Here is a 17,521-nt window from a genome sequence, read left to right as displayed (position 1 = left end):
TGACATTGCTTGTTGCTGCCCATCAGGGTTGCAGCATTCCAGAGGAGGGGGCGGGAACGTCGGGACCTGCATAGATTGTCCTGGTGGCTCTTCTGGTGGTGGTGGTGATCTATCAAGGTTGCAGGACTTGAGATTATATAGTCTTGATCACGTCCCCTTGACCCTCGCGTGCCGTTAGTGCAGAGTGCAGTAGCCTTCACCACGCTCTCACTCCCGACCCGAACATACGCATACATACACTTTGCCTCCCGTCAGGGTTCGACATGAGTTCGACGCTGATTCTCCTCTTGGGAAAGCATGATGGAGACAGATTCTTTAATAGTCCGACGAACTAATCGTCGCCGAAGCGAAAAAAAAAAAAAAAAAACTCAAATTCAACTCAGTAGCCAACAATCAAATGCATTCGACCGATCGATCTCTTCCTCGGCTTGATCTCTTCTTGCACGGCACTCGAGGCTCGTGCTAATGAGGGCCGAATACTCGATTAGGAAAGTCGAAAGAAAATGCGAGGAATTCTCACCGCGCCCAGTCTTGCATGCACGAATTCAACACCGAGATCTATCCACTCTACTTTAATATTAATTTACTCCTGCATACGCGGACGCATCGACGATTGAAGTCAGCGGTTTTACCTCCACCTTATCCCAGGACTTCGGCCGAACCACTTGCTCTGAACGCGCATCTGTCCCGGACGGTCCTATCTGGATCCCGAGTCTTGGCCAAACCGTCCCAAGCTGCCGAATTCCGGGAGTCTATGCGTCGGCCTCTCCTCTCCTCAATGCGCACCAATAAACCCTCGATAAGAGTTCAAGCCAGTGGAGGGGACTGTGCCCTTTTCACGCCATCACCGAGACGCCAAGAATCTAACGAAAGACGAGGAATTCACAAACCCAATTCACGGACCCACGTGCTATTTAAGAATGGAAAGATAAGTGATAAACTACCTCAATCGAAACTTGTCTAGCTTTTTCGCTTCTGAGCAGCCTGGAATATCCCAGGGTTCGGCTCCACTGAGTCGACTCCTCCGTCACACAGGAAGAGGACGAGATGCCAAAACGGGAAATTAGCTCTCCGGGCCAAGACACACCAAAGCGGATCTTTTGTCCGTGGCTGCGAGCAGGGGCGCACGACCAATCAGGACCTTGACGCCAGGCACGGGATGTCGAGATTCGCCTAGCGTAGCCGGCGCCACATGCACGGAGAATCCGCTGGTCGTGGGGGAAAGAGCCTGAGAGGAGAGGGGAGATGGGGATTACTTTTCTCTCGTTGGTCTCTTTCTCTCTCTCTTTGGCCTTTGGGGCTGTGGGATCAGAAATTCAATACTCGACTACTGTTTGGTGACCGAGACCTTCTGTGTTCCCGCCCACGTCACGAATTAAACTCCACGGATCACAAGAGGACAGCGACTGAACCAGTCAGAGCAGCAGAAAATCAGAACAGCTCTGGGCCTCAAGCCGAAGAGCTGCCGTGTCGCGTCGCGCCGACTTTGGTGCTTCCCATGAGCCATGAGGCCCGCCCTCGTCCGGTTCCGGGTCCACAGCTTCGACAAAAGATCATTTTCTCTTCTCTTAGCTGGGCTTCCATCTCGGTGTGTTCTAATGCTATTCCAATGGCACGGAACCCTTCGTTCTAGTACAGCTAGTAGCTCCAATCCTGTTGCCTCTTGGCCAAACCCCCCGCCCAACGCTCCAACGCGTTACCCCATCTCCTTCTCCCAACACGTGTATCCGCTTCTTCTGATGAGCCGCTAAGCCCACGGATCCAAGATGGAGTTCCGCATTCTGCACGTGTAGCTGACCCATGTTCGCGCCCTCAAAGACCCGTTCGATCTTTCCAGGGTTCAGCATTGTCCAATCCCTCTTCCCAGGTTCCCCAAGCCACTTGTCAATGATCAGCACAGCACTAATTCGTACGATTGCTACTCTGACCCGGCCCCCCGTCCCCCGCTTTCCCGTGGTGGAGTATGATGATGCCTTGGAACGGAATGCTCTATTACTGCTACTGCTACTGCACCATTTCCATTCTTTGGGGCGGCTGCATCGGATATTGACGCCTTCCTAATAGGCAAACATGTGCCACACTTGTACGAATATGATCACCGAGACGCCCTTTCGAGATGCATGTACGGTCCAGCTGCTGCTTGCCATGCGCTTTCGCTTCTCTGACTCGGCTCACCTTGAGGTGACATGTACCCATCCAAACCCAGGAAACCCTGCAGCATTGTTTAATCTCCCGAGAAAGCAAAGATGAGGGCAGAAAAAAAGCAGCAGCGGTAATTGATGCTTTGAGAGAGGCATGCGAAGAGGGATTCGATACTTTTTCCCACGAGAACGAGGCAGACGATCATAACGATCGGCAAATATTAAAATAATCCCAATCCTGCATCCCTCATTCTTTTTTCCTTCCTTTTGTTCCTCGCCCTTTCTTGTCTCCCCCAAAGGCACAGTGTTGTCCTGCACTGCTACCGTACCCGTCCATTCGTTTGCCTCGGCCAGGTTCTTCTTCTTTTTTTTTGCCCCCCTTTAGTTCCTTTTCCTGTATTAATTCCAAGCACGATGGTCTCCCGCCTCAGCGCCGCCACCGCCCTCCTGGGCGCGTACCTCTCCGTCGTCTCGGCCCAGACCTTCCAGCGTCTCGGTGCCTGCCCCGACCTCGGCTGCGTCTTCCCCCCCGACCAGGCCGACTTCCTCCCCGGCCAATTCTTCGACCTCCGCGTCGAGGTCCACGCCCCCGTCAACGGCTCCGAGGCCTTCAACGACGGCGTCCCGGACAAGGACTTCTCCGTCACCGTCACCAAGAAGGGCGCCGCTAGCCAAAAGGTCACCGACTTCTTCGGCGTCGAGGAGCCCGAGCTTGAGACCTGGAAGTTTAGCTGGTATGAGGACCTCTTCGCTGAGGATGCCAAGCAGAAGAGCTTGGTCAATGTTGCTAGCAAGATCTACCGCCGCATCGTGCTGAAGGAGCCCGGCGAGTACGAGGTTACGCTCTCGTACTATGGTAACAAGAAGACTGTTGCCAATTGGGTCGTCAGGCCCATTTCTCATAAGAAGAAGGCGAAGAACATCATCTTCTTCATTGGTGCGTTTGTTCTTACTTCTCGGGAGTCCTTATCGTATCAATGTAGCTAACAATGGTCGATAGGTGATGGCATGACCACCAACATGGTCACGGCCGCCCGTCTCCTCGGACACAAGAGCATCAACGGCAAGTACCAGTCGCTCTTGCAGCTTGACAAGTTCCCCGTCCTCGGCCACCAGATGACGCACTCTATCGACTCGTACATTACCGACTCTGCCAACTCTGCTGCCTCCCTCTACAGCGGTCACAAGGGTACTGTCAACGCCATGGGGTGAGTCTCATTTCCTTTGTTTCCTTCGTTTCCTTCGTGTATTTTCTTTTTTTCATTTAGTCGATCGTTTTCTTCCCCCCCTCATTCCCGCAAACTAACTCCAGGCAGTGTCTATGTCGACTCGTCTCCCGACGCGTTCGATGACCCCAAGGTTGAGACCATCACTGAGCTCATCAGCCGTATCTGGGTAAGTCAATTGATATTCCCTTGTCTTCCATTCCAATGCGTCTCATACTCATCAATTCGCGCAGGGATCTGCCTGGGGTGCCGTCTCCACTGCCGCCCTCGCTGATGCTACCCCCGCCGCCCTTACTGCTCACACCCGCCAGCGCGCCCTCTACGGTCCCATCATCGACCAGGCTCTCAACGGTATCACCAACTACACCTGGACTCCCATGAACGGCCCCGATGTCTACTTCGGCGGTGGTGCCGAGCAGTTCTACCCCGGCAAGGGCTCCTACCAGGGCAAGGACTACTACCAGGAGTTCGCCAACAAGGGCTACACCGTCTCCCTCAACAAGACTTCGCTCCTCGCCGCTGACCCCAAGGAGAAGGCCCTCGGCATCTTCTGCCAGAGCCACTTCCCCGTCTGGCTCGACCGCAACGTCTACACTGAGAACCTCAAGGCTTTCAAGAACGATCCCCTCGGCGGAGACGCACCCGCTCTTGACCTTCCCGGCCTCAAGGAGATGACTGTCAAGGCTGTCGAGATTCTTCACAACCGTGGTGGTGACAAGGGTTTCTTCCTCATGAGCGAGGCTGCTTCCATCGATAAGCAGATGCACGCTCTCGACTACGACAGGGCTCTTGGTGATCTTCTTGAGCTTGACGACACCGTTAAGGCTACCATCGACAAGCTCGAGGAGCTTGGTGTCCTCGACGAGACTCTCATCGTTGTCTCTGCTGATCACGGTCACGGATTCGAGTAAGTACATTCACTATTGAGATGAATAAAAAGAACATGATAACTAACTGGCCTATGCCTATAGCGTCTTCGGTAGCGCCGATACCAAGTACCTCGCCTCCCAGACCGAAGACCGCAAGAAGCGCCGCGCCATCGGCACCTACGCCAACTCCGGTCTCTCCAAGTACACCGAGGAGACTCCCGGCATCAGCTACAACACCGGTGCCAACTTCCCCCTCAACTGGACCCCCCGCTACGCCATCGCCGCCGGCGTCGCCGCCAACCCCGACCACCGCGAGGACTTCCACCTCCACGAGGAGGGCCCCCGCAACCCCGCCAAGAGCATCGCCGGCGAGTACTTCGTCGACCCCAAGGATTCCCCCCATGGTTTCGTCGTCAACGGTACCCTCTCGCCCGTCGAGAGCGTCGGCGTCCACTCGCTTACTGACGTCCCCGTGTTTGCTATGGGTCCTTGCCAGAACCTGTTCGGTGGTGTTTATAACAACGTGGATATTTTCTACAAGTTCGCCGAGTGCTTCGGTCTTGGTCTGGGAAAGGGAAACGGCACTGATAACTGTACTCCTAAGCCGCCCAAGGGCAAGGGTAAGAAGACTCACTAAGGGATTTTGCTCGAAAAGAATGGAGTTTTGATGTGTAAATAGAGCAGCGGGGTAGTTGGGACTGCCGCTGTCTTCTAACTGTTAACTATCCTTGACTACTTAACTTTTAATGTTATTTTGTTAATTACTCGATACCAGGCGGTTGAAGTCTCATTATTTGAACATCCAATGTAAATCTTAGGGCTGATATATTCATAAATCTGTTCCATCACTCACACCACAAGACAAGAGATATATGCAGCTTATCTGTCCACGTTAAGCTAAACGTGTCACGGTAACATCCACCCTCCTATTACCCCTCCTACACGTTCCATTCTTAGTTGTCTAGAGATTTATACTCTCTCTCCAGCTTCACCATCTTTTATTTAGTCAACTTTAGAGCAGATGGTTCTAATGTCGGCATATTTGTAGCAAAGTATATGTGGCGACGGCAACTTGAATAACGAGAGACTTGAAATGATAAAGGAAGTTCTGCATGTCGATGGAGGCTAACTGCCTTTTATTGAGACACTGTAAGAAGACCGCCCTCCCTAATCTAGAGGCAAGTCGCCTTTCGCTAGACAGCATCGCTTTCGAGTCGGACATCTTCCTCTTCACCCTCGCTTAGGCTAAAACATTGGTGCATCCTCCAGGTCTGCGATGCCTGATTTCCCATCTATCAACTTCAATAGGACATCCTTATCCAACAGTCGGGAGCGATCGATCCAATCTCTTATACGAAGGGGTGAACTCGGCCATGTCCTTCCTTTATGAATCCCTTTCCACACTTGTCCGTACGGATAGCCATCGTGACAAGCATCAGCGGGGTCGATGTCTATCACCACGTACAGCTCCATCGCTTCCCCATCATCTGGGACCATCTTCAAGGGATATGCTAAGACATCGCTGTAATTGGACTGGGCCTTACAGCTGCTCGGATCTCCGATTTTGAGGGTAAGTTGCAGATCTGCACCGTTCCTTATAAAGGTGTCCAGCACGGAACTTGCTCCCCATTGCTCATCGGGGTAGTTAGAGGACTCATAGTTAGAGGACTCATACTCAGAACTAATATCTCCCTCTGATGCAAAATCACCGGAGACTGCAGCCATAGTCACCCAAAAACATAAAAAATGCTGCCAGATGGATAGACGCTGGTGTCCGGCGGTAATGCGGAAGCAACCGACCCCACCACCACCAAACGCCAAGTGCGTTGGTAAGTTTGGAGAGACAATTTGCTGTTCGAAAAGATGTCGAAGAAAGACGACACTGGGATGCCTTAAATAGTCAGGATAATCATTGTTGTCGCTCCCGTCATCACTCTCGTCGTCATCACCGTCGCCACCAGAATTACTAGTAGATCCACTTCCCCAGAGAATTGGGAGAATTCCAGCTATGGCACAGTACACGAGCACGGCGAGAGTATCCGGTTCCAGAGGCCTGTCGTGGACACGCTTGATTCTCCAATATGGATACTCTAATCGCCCTGAAATTAACTCGGTGAACAGAGGTGAGGTTACCGGTAATATGGATGGTATTTTGCATAACTCTTAACGAGCTTATAAAAAGGCTCATCAACTTTCACCGGTAGCCGCGGCTTCTCAGAGTTGTCGGTATCAATGCCTCCATAGCCTGCCGCCAATATATTTGCCCAGGGTCAGAACGTGGGAGGATGTTCCGTGAGAAGTGCTCGATTTCAAGGTAAATAAATGGGTGATTTCTCGGGATTAGGTTTCCTGTATGCCCATAGCGGCTTGTCCAAGCGATGTTGCTATGAAATGCAGGTACTGCGCTGTCCAAGGCAGAGCCGACCGTTTTCGTCGCGGATAGCTGGGGAATGGTGTCGAGACATTCAAAGAAAGTGAAAGGGGGTATGTCAAGCTGCCGTCGTCGCCGCTGTTCAATTAAGAATTCTACCAGTCGCCAGTGATCGTAGATGTTGTAGTTCGTCCTTCGAAGCCGGCCGTCCTCGTTGCTATTCCGTTGCTCCACATCCAACCAATACTGCTTCATACTCGCGAGTTTTAGTTGAGACAACGCCTCCATGCTGTTGAAGTACTCGTCGTGCATTTCTATCCGAACCCTCCGCAGATTAAAAAAAATCACGTACAGAGCGATGTGTGAAGTTGAGGTCGCCATCCTCGTCCGCCTCCACAAGACCTCTGCAGACACCCCTCAGTCGCCGCCTAGCGCGAATTTCACGCTCCTCCACTGTCTCGGATCCCGAGTTTAGGAATTCTGCTTCCCCAGCAAACCGCGCATCGGCCTCATAATCCTCAAGAAAGGAGAAATCACTCAAAGTAAGAAATGCGCCCTTCACGTTGGCAATCTGTCCCACTAAATGGAGAAGGCAGATAATACAGTTTATTAGTCTCAGATCTCCTGCTCCGAGAGTATCTAGGATTTTCTGGAACAGTTCGTCCAGCTCTGTCGGGAGTGACTCAACCACATCGAGCAGCCCGGAAAACCGTACCCCATTATCTGATTGTGCTCGGATGTTCTGAACAACTAGGACAACCCAGAGAAATACGCCTTCTGCCTTCTACGTGATAGCAGAAGCGAGCTGCCGACGTCTTTCCTGGGTTCCGATATGTTTCAGATTCCCCTGGACATATTTCTTCATGTCTCGCCTTGTCAACTTGTGGAGATAGAGCCTGGCATCCTCGGAGAACATGTCCATGAACGGATTCTCTATACGACTCGAGATACATAATTTGAACATGTCTGATGCGCTGTTGGCTAAATCTTTGAGGCAGTGCACCATCTTGCGATGGTCAACCGAGGTTGTTGCCTGATACTCATCCAGGCCGTCAATAAAGAAGCCGAAACAGTACTCGCCGAGGAAGTCATCGTCGCCCTGTTTTGACAGCGGTGTATAAGCTAGCTTTATATCATCATCGAGGATCTCGTATGCTGACTGAATCTTTGGCTGCGAAAGGACCGCAGTCCATTGGCCCGGGAGAAGATTCTTTGTGAGGTCGGGGACTTTTATCAGGATCTGGTAGAGTAGACTTCTGTAGAGGCCCATTAAAGATTTGTGTTGGGGATCTGAGCCAAGTGCGTAGAAAAAGAAGTTGGCCATAACTAACTTTCGCCCTCCCTTAGCATCTAACTAGATATCAGCGAAAGAGAGAAGAAAAGAGATAAAAGATTCTCGACTAGGTATAACTTACTCGCTCAATTCTCTAGCTCAATTCTAGTCCGTTCATGCTTATAAAACTTCTTCACTAGTATACATCAGTATCATAATTATATCAGGGCCCAAGCATTTCGTGACTTACTTAGTGTAGACTTTCCGGAGCCAAGCTTACCACAGATGTGGAAGATGCCATCCCCTGACGATAGCCACTGCGTAAATTGAGAAGCCTCTGGGGATTCCCCGTCGAGGTCAAAAATCCATTCGAACGTCCCCTTGAAAGGATCATCGACGACCTGGTAACGATAGGACATGTCCTGGAACCCTGCCTTGATCCCTCTCAGAATCCGGTCTTGGGCGACATCATTTAGGGTGTCTTGCCCGACATGTAGAAGGGTTTTCAACTGATTCAAGGCTTGGTCACTGATGAAGTCGACCCTCGCTGTCGTCATATCTTGCAAGGTCTTCGTTAGCTGTGTAACCGAGAACAAGTCGCGTTAACTTCGCTCCGTCCTCTTTGTATGCGGTCAACAGTGCGCTGATGTTCTCACTGCAACCTTTCCAGTTAGCCACTCTGTTTATTAATTTTCTAAATTTAGATGATAATGTTGCAATCCGTAAGTTATCGTAAGAACAGCCGGGCACAGAGGCCATATCATAATACCTCCAGTCAATTGCTTCTAGCCGCGACATTTGAAGCATCTTTTGCTGTCACGTAGCTCAAGTCATAAGGGGGCCCATCAAGACAGTTCTACTCTTACCTTGACAACGAGGCCAAATAGAAATGAAGCTGGTCACGGCAGCGCTGCAGCTGACCCTCCAAGCTTTTAAGCTTCGGTTCAGCTCTTAATGCCTTTAGAGCTGCAAGGCAGCTTTTCCTCTTAGATTTGCGCTTTATGGGCCTGATAGTCTGCAAAGCCTTTCCGATGTCGTTCGTCAGTCGATTGCACTCCTGGACGAGATTGACAAGAGGTTTGTCCTCATCGGTCTGGGTAGGCTGATCTGGAAGGAATAGTCGTTTCTCTATTATATCAGCCATGGCATCATTCAATTTCAACCGCAGCCCTATCTCCTATGAGGATCCCTCGACCGAATTGTAGATGGTCCATGATAGCTTTAGGATCTTCTCCGCGGTGCCGATGAACGTGAGAATCCCGGATACAATGATAGTAGCTGGGTCCATTATCGCTGGTGGAAGAGGGAAGATAGATGCTCAAACGGAGCATACGCCCGTGTCGAGGCCAGGCTCTGGGCATGCCTGTTGTCGAATGGTCATACTTGCCTAGGAAATAAGGCATACTTCTCTTCGACGCAGAATGAGACATTTCTCTTTCAATTCTACCTGTTGTTGGAATAAAGAAACAACAGATTTGGCTCCAATTTCGGGCATCCACAGCAGAGTGGCATGTCGCTCGCTCATTTTTGGCGTAGTGGGCTAAATCCAACAACTGTGGTAGTCACGGCGGCCTTTTGAAGTCGTGGAGGTAAACCTTTACATGCCTCTCCCTCCTCATGTTCTGAGATTGCTCATTCATTTCCCTCACGTTCCATAATGACTAAGAACTTTCACCAGCTTCTGAGAAAAACTGGAAGCTCATCTAGATGCCCGATGAGGATTAAGCTCCGCTGTGAAGGCCTTAGATAGAGGAGGTATAAGAGTCAACAGTTGCTGATTTTAAATGTGCTGGAAAGCAACTTGGAAAGCCCCTTGGCGAGTAATAGTTTGTTGTGATAATTGACCGGACATTTTGGTCGGTGACGACATTTCACGAATCTAGGACGCAACGTCGCCAAACGGCAAATATTTTCTCAGATCTTGTATTCCAGCCAAACATGACGCAGCAGCGCCTCATGAAGGCAGTGAACTGGTGAATGCGCCAAGAAAATAAGGCACTAGTGGTTTAGTGGTAAAATTGGTCGTTGCCATGTCATACGCAGGTTTCGACTAGCCCCCGGTTCGATTCCGGGCTAGTGCATACATTATCTTTTTGCCTCTTCTTTCTTTTCTTTTCTCTTTCTCTTCTTTTCTGGGGATTAGGTTTCACTACTCCCACAGTTTCTACCCTGCTAATTGTCGAATGCCAACCCGGTGGGAATAGGGACAAACGCTTGGCAAGTGGCTTCTTTCTAACTTCCAAGGCAAGGAAAATCGTGCCACTGCCGGCGGCGCGCTCACAAGGGCGAGCTTCATGAGCTACGTCTGGCCAATCAATGCGCGGGGGGATGATCCGTTTCGTCCGTCTTATCCAATATTGCGTCTCGATTCTCAGCACCAAGGTGGCCTGCTGCTCAGGTTGTGTTAGTCGGTCGAGATGGTCTCAGACATGGTCATTGTGCCAAGGAGCTATACATCATAAAAGGACATGAAACCGATCATGAAGAAATGTGTCAACGTTACTCGTAAATCGTATATCTGATACAAGGTTGAGGCTCTATCGCCGTTTTGAACAAAGGTAGAATCTATATACAAGAAAGCAAGTTTCATGCCTCGGACACCTTCCGTCCTTGGGCAAATGATTTTTGTCTTCCGCAAATGCATTCAAAAGCACACTCCTAATTCCACTGAATCATGTTGGTGGTATAAACGCCAGCGCTGGCGCTGTCCTCACAGTACTGCACCCACCCGTCCAGCTCACCCGAAGTCCTCTTAATGATGGTGCTGAACCCGGCATTGCCAACGACGGCGGGATCCCTGTTGCAATAATGATCCCAATCACTCTGAGCAATCGAGGCATCGCCATCGACGCCGGAATCGGGATACTCGATATCGAAGACGGGAAGCTTCGCGCCGTCGGAGCGAGCCGCGCCGGTGATGAAACCCTGGAACTCGCCGCACCAGTCGCCGGAGCCCTGGCAATCCTCGAGGACGGCGAAGTCGACGTAGTCGGCGACGTCGGGGATGAGCTGCTGGGAGTTCTTCTGGCCGAAGAGGAGGGGGAGGCCGCGCTGGGTCTTGAGGCTGTGGGCGTAGGTGGCGAGGGTGCGGATGTAGTTGATGGATTCGGCTTTGGTGAGGGCGAAGCCGGTCTTGTCGCCTGCACTGCCGGAGTCCTGTGAAACAAAAGAGTTAGTTTGGATTTTATTCCCTGCTCATTTCTTGAGATGTGCTTACCCATCCGTCAATGTTGTCGCCGTCGATACCGTCGCAGCCAACTTCGGCGGCCTTGGCCAAGCGCTTCTTCATGAAGTCGATGACGTCGGATCGGCTGGTGTCGATCCACCACTCCGGATAGCCGTCGTAGTCGTTGCCTATGGCATCCTTGGGGAAGCTGGGGTAGTCGGATTCGGACTCCTGAATGGCGCCGAGATTGATATAGCAGATGACCGTGTTGTCAACGCCAGCCGAAGGGGATTTCTTCAGAAAGACTGAGTTAGTACATAATTTCTGCAATATGGAGAGGGAGGGTAGCAGGTTCACTCACCAACTTGGGGATAATGTCAGGGTTCTCGACAGAGTGGAAGTAGTCGACAACCCAGACTTGCGCATCAGGAGGGTTAAGCGGCTTCGTGATGTCAACGGGGTCATCGATGACGATCTGCCACTTAGCACCAGGCTTCCAGGACGAGGGCAGGCCAGAGACGGAGCTAGTGCCTCCCGAGGCAGGGGCTTCGACGGGTGCCGCAGGAGCGGACTCCTCAGAGGTGGATTCCTCGGGGACAGTCGCAACGGGAGCGGAGGGTGCCGGAGCGCTGACATCAGACTCGGGCTCATCGTTCGTGGCGGGAGTCTGCGACGGAGATGTCTTTGGGATGGACACCTCGGGAGATGTTTGGGGACGGGCCCCTTTGGAGACCGACGGGCGGGCGCGAGTGACCTCTACCTCCGGGACGTCGACCTCACCACGGTGCGCGGAAAATGCCGAGAGGTTTTGTCCCTGTCCGGGCCGCTTGCAAGGTCGGCGGGGGAGGGCAGTGGCGCCAGCCGCCAAAAAGAGAGAAATGATCGAAGGACGCATTTTGAATTCTGGATACAAGAACAAGCTTAAGACTCTAGAATGCGGTGGGATGGTCTGAAAGGAAAAAAAAGCTATTGTGTCGGGAGAGAAAGGAATGTGTGGGATCTGTCCGGTGCAGCCCAAAAAATCCAGTTGTTTGAATGAATGAAGAAAAAAAAAGGAATGACAATGATCAAAGTGATCAGGACTGACCAGTGCAGTCTCGAGTTGGAGTGTTTTGAAGAAAGGAATGAATGAAGGTGACCGAGTCCCTGTGGTGGAAGGAAACGGAAGGAGGGTCGGAAGTGAAGGTGGGAAACATGTCACGATAAATACAAAAATCACCATAGATCTCAGCCCTCACCGCAAAGCGCTAGCCCCAGCGACTAAGGATTGAGTGAGATGTGGAATTCAGGGGCGCCAAGATCCGTGGGTTGACACCTCGACAAGATGCCATAGGGCCAAGCATGGTCAGCCCCACGAGCCGCCTTGTCCTTCCATCCGTCATCACAGCAATATTATGCCCTTGACCCTGGTCGTCACGAAAAATTGTGAGCTGAAATGGGGTGGATTAAGCGCCTTTCTAGCTCCTGGGCGGGAGTGTATGCATGGTCAATGATGGTAAGTGGCACTGAGAGAGAGTACGGTGAGACACCGGGAGAAAGATTGGACGATGCTAGGACTGATGGCAAGGATCACGGAGGCAAAGAGGGGAGGATGCGGAGGGGCACTGGCGCGTGCGTCTCCTTTCCGGAGCTTATTTCCAAATGTTTCTCCCTCGAGCGTGCGTCGATATCCTTGCGATGTTTCAAACATTGGGGCCTAAGATTGGATGGATTTTGCCAAGGGATTCCTTCATCCGTGGGCGGTCTTGTTGGTGCCGACCATGGTCAGAGAGGGACAGCGAGACAAACAGTCAAGCAGAAGCCAACTGGAATGAGACGACGAGGGCCCGCTGAGACTTGGCATATGGCGAGATGACATCAAACGGAAGCCTGCGCCTTGAGTCGATTTTTTTCCCTTGAATCAATTGTGTTCCTGAATTCAAGAGAATGTGTGGCGAGGAAAAAAGAAAAATAAAGACGACTGACAGGTCATCTCTCGCCTCCTCGCAACACTGCCGATGTTGCCTTGCTTATTCCCCTGCATATGCGCCCCTGGCGCCCGATCCGGACACCACGGAACTCCCAAAGCAAAACCCGAAAACTGGACAATAAAGCCAACCAAAATCTGACAAAAAAAAAGGGAAAAAAAACTAGTCCCGGAATTCTGCATCCTCCCCTGCAGTTAGTCGTCAATCGCATCGATCCTCAGTGGTGGAAGCCATCCCAGTCGGAGCGGAACCGAAAATAATGTCCCATTTTGTACCATTTGTGGGAATTAAAGGGGCTCTGGTGGCGCCGGACCCATGTGGGCTGTAGCCTGTTGGCACTCAGAAACCCCTCGAAGTGAATCACGCTATTGAGCAATTAAGCAGGGATGGCGAAATAGACTCTGTTGCAAGTCTGTCGATCTGTTTATAGGGCTGAGGGGGAGAGAGGAATTTCTTCCAGCTTCTTGGGAGATTTGGCTATCCGCTCGCACTCCTCACCCGAATTCGGTTAATATTGTCGGTGCTCACTCAAACGAACGGGAGATGGAGATGCAGTAACGTGGCTGGAGGACGATGAAGCCTTGAATGTACGATGCAGAGCTGAGAGAGGAGATGCGATGGCGAACGTCACACAGCAGCAGGCTGGAGGAATAACCCGCTTCGGCCCGTCACATACTTGGAGTTTACTTTCGCACATTCTCTGTCGACGCTTCCGAAGCTCAATTCAGAATTCCCTGTTAATTTTCCAACGAAATTTCGATTCATGCTGGAAATGAAGCCAGGGGCTGAGGATGACGATGGCGGAGATGGAGGGAGGCGGGACCAGCGGTAAGAATTTGACAGCTGCCAAAAAGGGTAAAGTTCAGGGACGCTGGTTCAAACGGGTGCAAAGTACTTTACAAGTGCCAACAGGATCTTGACAGCTGTATACAGTTTTCTTACCACGTGATCTATTTCGTCCTGTAACAAGTGTATTCGGCTGTGATCAAGTGTCCATACTTTGGGAAGTGAATCAGAGGTCCGTGCACAGTCCAGCTGCGGGCAGCTGTGGCGAGCTTCCATTGTCGGGCCGGGTCCAGGTGACCATGTCGGGAATTTAGGAAATGAATCTCTGGAAGCGAAGGATTGACCCGAAGATTGGGAGTGCATTGCAGATCTCCAAATCCGACCTGCCTTCAATCTTCATCTCACGTCAGGTTTGAATAGCCTGATTAACTTCACTCCATCCTCTTGATAATAATAGTTTGTCCATTGTGGAAGGCAGCCGCGAATATCGATACCCCGTCCAGAGCAGCCCTCGGGCCCCTTCTTCTTCTCTCTTGCTCTCATCACGAAGCCGACTGTTCTCAATGGACGAAAATCAGCATCTCATTCTCCGTGTTGTTTGCTCGTCGTCGGGAAGTCGGTGGCGATCTGCCGAGGGCAGGGTAATTCCTGGCGGGAATCTTTGGATCTTGGTCTTCGCTCTGTTGCGGACGTAAACATGCGGAAAGTGTCGAAAGACTTGAAGACCCCGGGCGCGGAATCCTTTGAATTTAATCCCAAGCGAGAGGACCTGCCCTTTTGGCTTCTGCCACCTTCGGATTGCGACAGGAAAAGAGAAAGAGGAAGCACGCATTCCCGGGAGAAATTGATGTTATCACAGTTCCCCCTCTCCCAAAGGTTCCCCTAGAACGGATCTGGGAATCCACGGACCCATGGCACGTGCAATACTACCGCGAACCTATATTGCCAATGCTACTGTGACACTGTCTTATCAACTTATCACCTCTCGCGAAAGGTCCCCAAGTGGACCGACATCTGCTAGTCTTCCTGACATAAAGACTCCTCCTCTTTGGACACGCCTCAAAACATTCTTAAGACTCGCCCGGCTTGGCATTCCCACGTGAGTCCGTCGATCTCTACCTCTGCCAGGTCGACCTGCCATTTACGAGCCGGTAACCTTCCCCTTTTAGCCTGGTCCGTCCTGCGTAAGTCTGCTGTCAGGCGGAGGACGTGCTTCCAAATTAATTAAAGCGCTATCAAAATAAGGCAGGCGATCCGTGGGGTAATGCTGGAGAATCCCGGCCCTCCTCCCGCAAAAAGTACCACTAACTAGCCACTGAGTAGCCACCGATTACCATTGACGTCGGTGCCTAGACCCCGGCTATAGTAGCAACCGCTGTGAAGATTGGAAGAGAAAAAAGTTCCTGTGGTTTATTACCCGTTGATCGATAATCGCGTTCGTGAGATGAGTTTCTCTTGGCATGCGGTTGCGTCTTCCATTGAGGAAAGTGTGCGCGAGGGTTCGCGTAGATTATAGCTACATGACTCGGGCAGCTTCCGTCTACGTCTCGGCCGTGTATATATATTGGGTGTCTTATGCTCCGCAGAAAATAGGAACAAAAGCTCATCTTGTCCTCCACGAGCCTTCTTCATTCTTTTTACTCCCCCTTCAACCTCCCGCCCTCGCTTGCCCCCCCCGTTAATCAGAGGTCTTTCCAACCTCCACTCATTTTAAGAGCCGCTTAATCTATCCTTGCATCCAAACATGAGGTTCACCACCGGTTTACTCGCTACTGCCGCCCTAGGACTTCCAGCCCTCGGCCTCGCTGGCGGAAAGGGCGGAAAGGGCGGCCACGGCGGCCAGTGCAGCAAGCCTCTCGTCAGCTCCAAGAAGCTCCAGCAGCACATCAAGCTCAAGGACCTCCTTGCCGGCTCGCAGAAGCTCCAGGATTTCGCCGACGCCAACGGAGGCAACCGTGTCTTCGGCAGCGGCGGTCACAATGCCACCGTCGACTATATCTACGACACCCTCAACTCCCTCAACTACTACAATGTCGTCAAGCAGCCCTTTAACGAGATTTTCTTCGACGGAGATGCAACCATCTCCGTCGATGGTAAGGAGCTTAACAGCACCATCATGACCTACAGTCCCGCTGGAACCGTTAGCGCGAAGCTCGTCCTTGCCACGGGTCTCGGATGTGAGGCTAGCGAGTTCCCTGCTGAGGTCGAGGGCAACATCGCTCTCGTCTCTCGAGGAACTTGTACTTTTGGCGCGAAGGCCACCAACGCCAAGACAGCTGGCGCGGCGGGTCTTATTGTGTACAATAATGTCGAGGGCACGCTCAGCGGCACGCTTGGTGACGCCTTTGGCGAGTATGCGCCCGTCGTGGGCGTTAGCCAGGCTGACGGCGAAGCGCTCGTTGCTGCGGTCGGAGCTGGTGAGGTGACGGTTGACTTTAAGGTCGAGGCGACTGTTGAGGACCGCGTCAACTTCAATGTTATTGCTGAGACCAAGGGAGGTGACCACAACAACGTGCTCGTCCTCGGAGGTCACTCCGACTCTGTTGCCGCGGGTCCTGGTGTCAAGTGAGTTTTTGGCTCGAAAAGAGGAAATTGGTTCGTGGACGCTAACAATGACCGCAGTGATGACGGATCCGGCTCCATTGGCATTTTGAACGTCGCTATTGCTCTCTCCAAGTTTAGCGTCAAGAATGCCATCCGATTCGCCTGGTGGGGAGCCGAGGAATACGGCAAGCTCGGATCGTACTACTACATCAAGCAGCTTAACACCTCCTCAACCGAGCTCGCCAAGATCAGGGCCTATCTCAACTTTGACATGGTGCGTCATACCTACTTCTTCTTTTCGTCCCCCACAGTCTTCAAATGAACCCAAGCTAAACTTCATCAACAGATCGCCAGCCCCAACTACATCTACGGCATCTACGACGGCAACGGCGACGCCTTCAATCTCACCGGCCCCGCCGGCTCCGACGTCATCGAGAAGGACTTCGAGGACTTCTACGACCACAACCGCGTCGGCCACGTTCCCACCGAGTTCAGCGGCCGATCCGACTACGCCGCTTTCATCGAGAACGGCATCCCCTCCGGCGGTCTCTTCACCGGTGCCGAGGGTCTCAAGACCGAGGCCGAGGCTAAGCTCTTCGGTGGCGAGGTGGGCGTCGCGTACGATGTCAACTACCACCAGAAGGGCGACGACATCAACAACTTGGCCCACGACGCGTATCTGCTCAACACGAAGAGCATCGCTAACTCCGTTGCCAAGTACGCGCTTAGCTTCGACTCGCTTCCGGCTGTGAACAAGGCGAAGAGGGGCTGGAGCGAGGAGAGGACGAAGTTTGTGAAGAGGGAGGATGGTGCTGGTCATGGACATTATGCGCATGATCACGTTGGACCTTGCGGCGGTGGTGCTGCCATTTAAGCTGGCGTTGTTTGTTAGGTGAACCCATGATATTTTTGCATTTAGGAAGGGGGCAAAAACGGAGTTGTTAATATTCTGGAGCAGCCGGACGAGGGGATTCGGCTTTTAGAGACTTGGTTGTCTTGTATGAAGTATCTAATGCATAATGTAGCCTTGATGAAGATTTCGGATGTGGAATAAAAGCCTAGCTGAGAAGAACAGTGATCTTAAAGTGGTTTGTTGACAAGTCTTTGCAGACTCCAGTAGGTCCAGAAGGAAATCCCCAGCCTAATGCTCAACGACGCCGGCACTAACTATGTTTGCG

At 51.9% G+C, this 17,521-nt stretch overlaps 4 protein-coding genes across 4 annotated transcripts; 2 read left to right on the top strand and 2 right to left on the bottom strand.

Annotated features, from left to right (window-relative positions):
- Positions 1–2,555: 2,555 nt before the first annotated feature.
- On the top strand, positions 2,556–4,873 carry SAPIO_CDS1901 (Alkaline phosphatase; the record flags this gene model as incomplete). The annotated part of the gene is made up of 5 exons (XM_016785067.1): positions 2,556–3,078; positions 3,142–3,349; positions 3,458–3,536; positions 3,601–4,274; positions 4,339–4,873. The coding sequence occupies 5 exons, from the start codon at positions 2,556–2,558 to the stop codon at positions 4,871–4,873; spliced, it is 2,019 nt and encodes a 672-aa protein (XP_016645364.1).
- Positions 4,874–7,391: 2,518 nt separating this feature from the next.
- SAPIO_CDS1900 (uncharacterized protein) lies at positions 7,392–8,437 on the bottom strand (the record flags this gene model as incomplete). Its single annotated transcript, XM_016785066.1, has 2 exons — positions 7,392–7,957; positions 8,131–8,437. 2 exons carry the CDS (start codon positions 8,435–8,437, stop codon positions 7,392–7,394), a joined length of 873 nt encoding a protein of 290 aa, XP_016645363.1.
- Positions 8,438–10,538: 2,101 nt separating this feature from the next.
- On the bottom strand, positions 10,539–11,941 carry SAPIO_CDS1899 (uncharacterized protein; the record flags this gene model as incomplete). Its single annotated transcript, XM_016785065.1, has 3 exons — positions 10,539–11,036; positions 11,098–11,340; positions 11,408–11,941. The coding sequence occupies 3 exons, from the start codon at positions 11,939–11,941 to the stop codon at positions 10,539–10,541; spliced, it is 1,275 nt and encodes a 424-aa protein (XP_016645362.1).
- Positions 11,942–15,543: 3,602 nt separating this feature from the next.
- On the top strand, positions 15,544–17,217 carry SAPIO_CDS1898 (putative leucine aminopeptidase 2; the record flags this gene model as incomplete). The annotated part of the gene is made up of 3 exons (XM_016785064.1): positions 15,544–16,364; positions 16,422–16,617; positions 16,690–17,217. The coding sequence occupies 3 exons, from the start codon at positions 15,544–15,546 to the stop codon at positions 17,215–17,217; spliced, it is 1,545 nt and encodes a 514-aa protein (XP_016645361.1).
- Positions 17,218–17,521: the final 304 nt, after the last annotated feature.

The sequence above is a fragment of the Scedosporium apiospermum genome (genome assembly GCF_000732125.1).
Source record: "Scedosporium apiospermum strain IHEM 14462 chromosome Unknown SEQ_SAPIO_0077, whole genome shotgun sequence".
Taxonomy (NCBI): domain Eukaryota; kingdom Fungi; phylum Ascomycota; class Sordariomycetes; order Microascales; family Microascaceae; genus Scedosporium; species Scedosporium apiospermum.
Note: the sequence above shows the minus strand (reverse complement) of the source record. Positions and strands in the feature narration are given on the sequence as shown.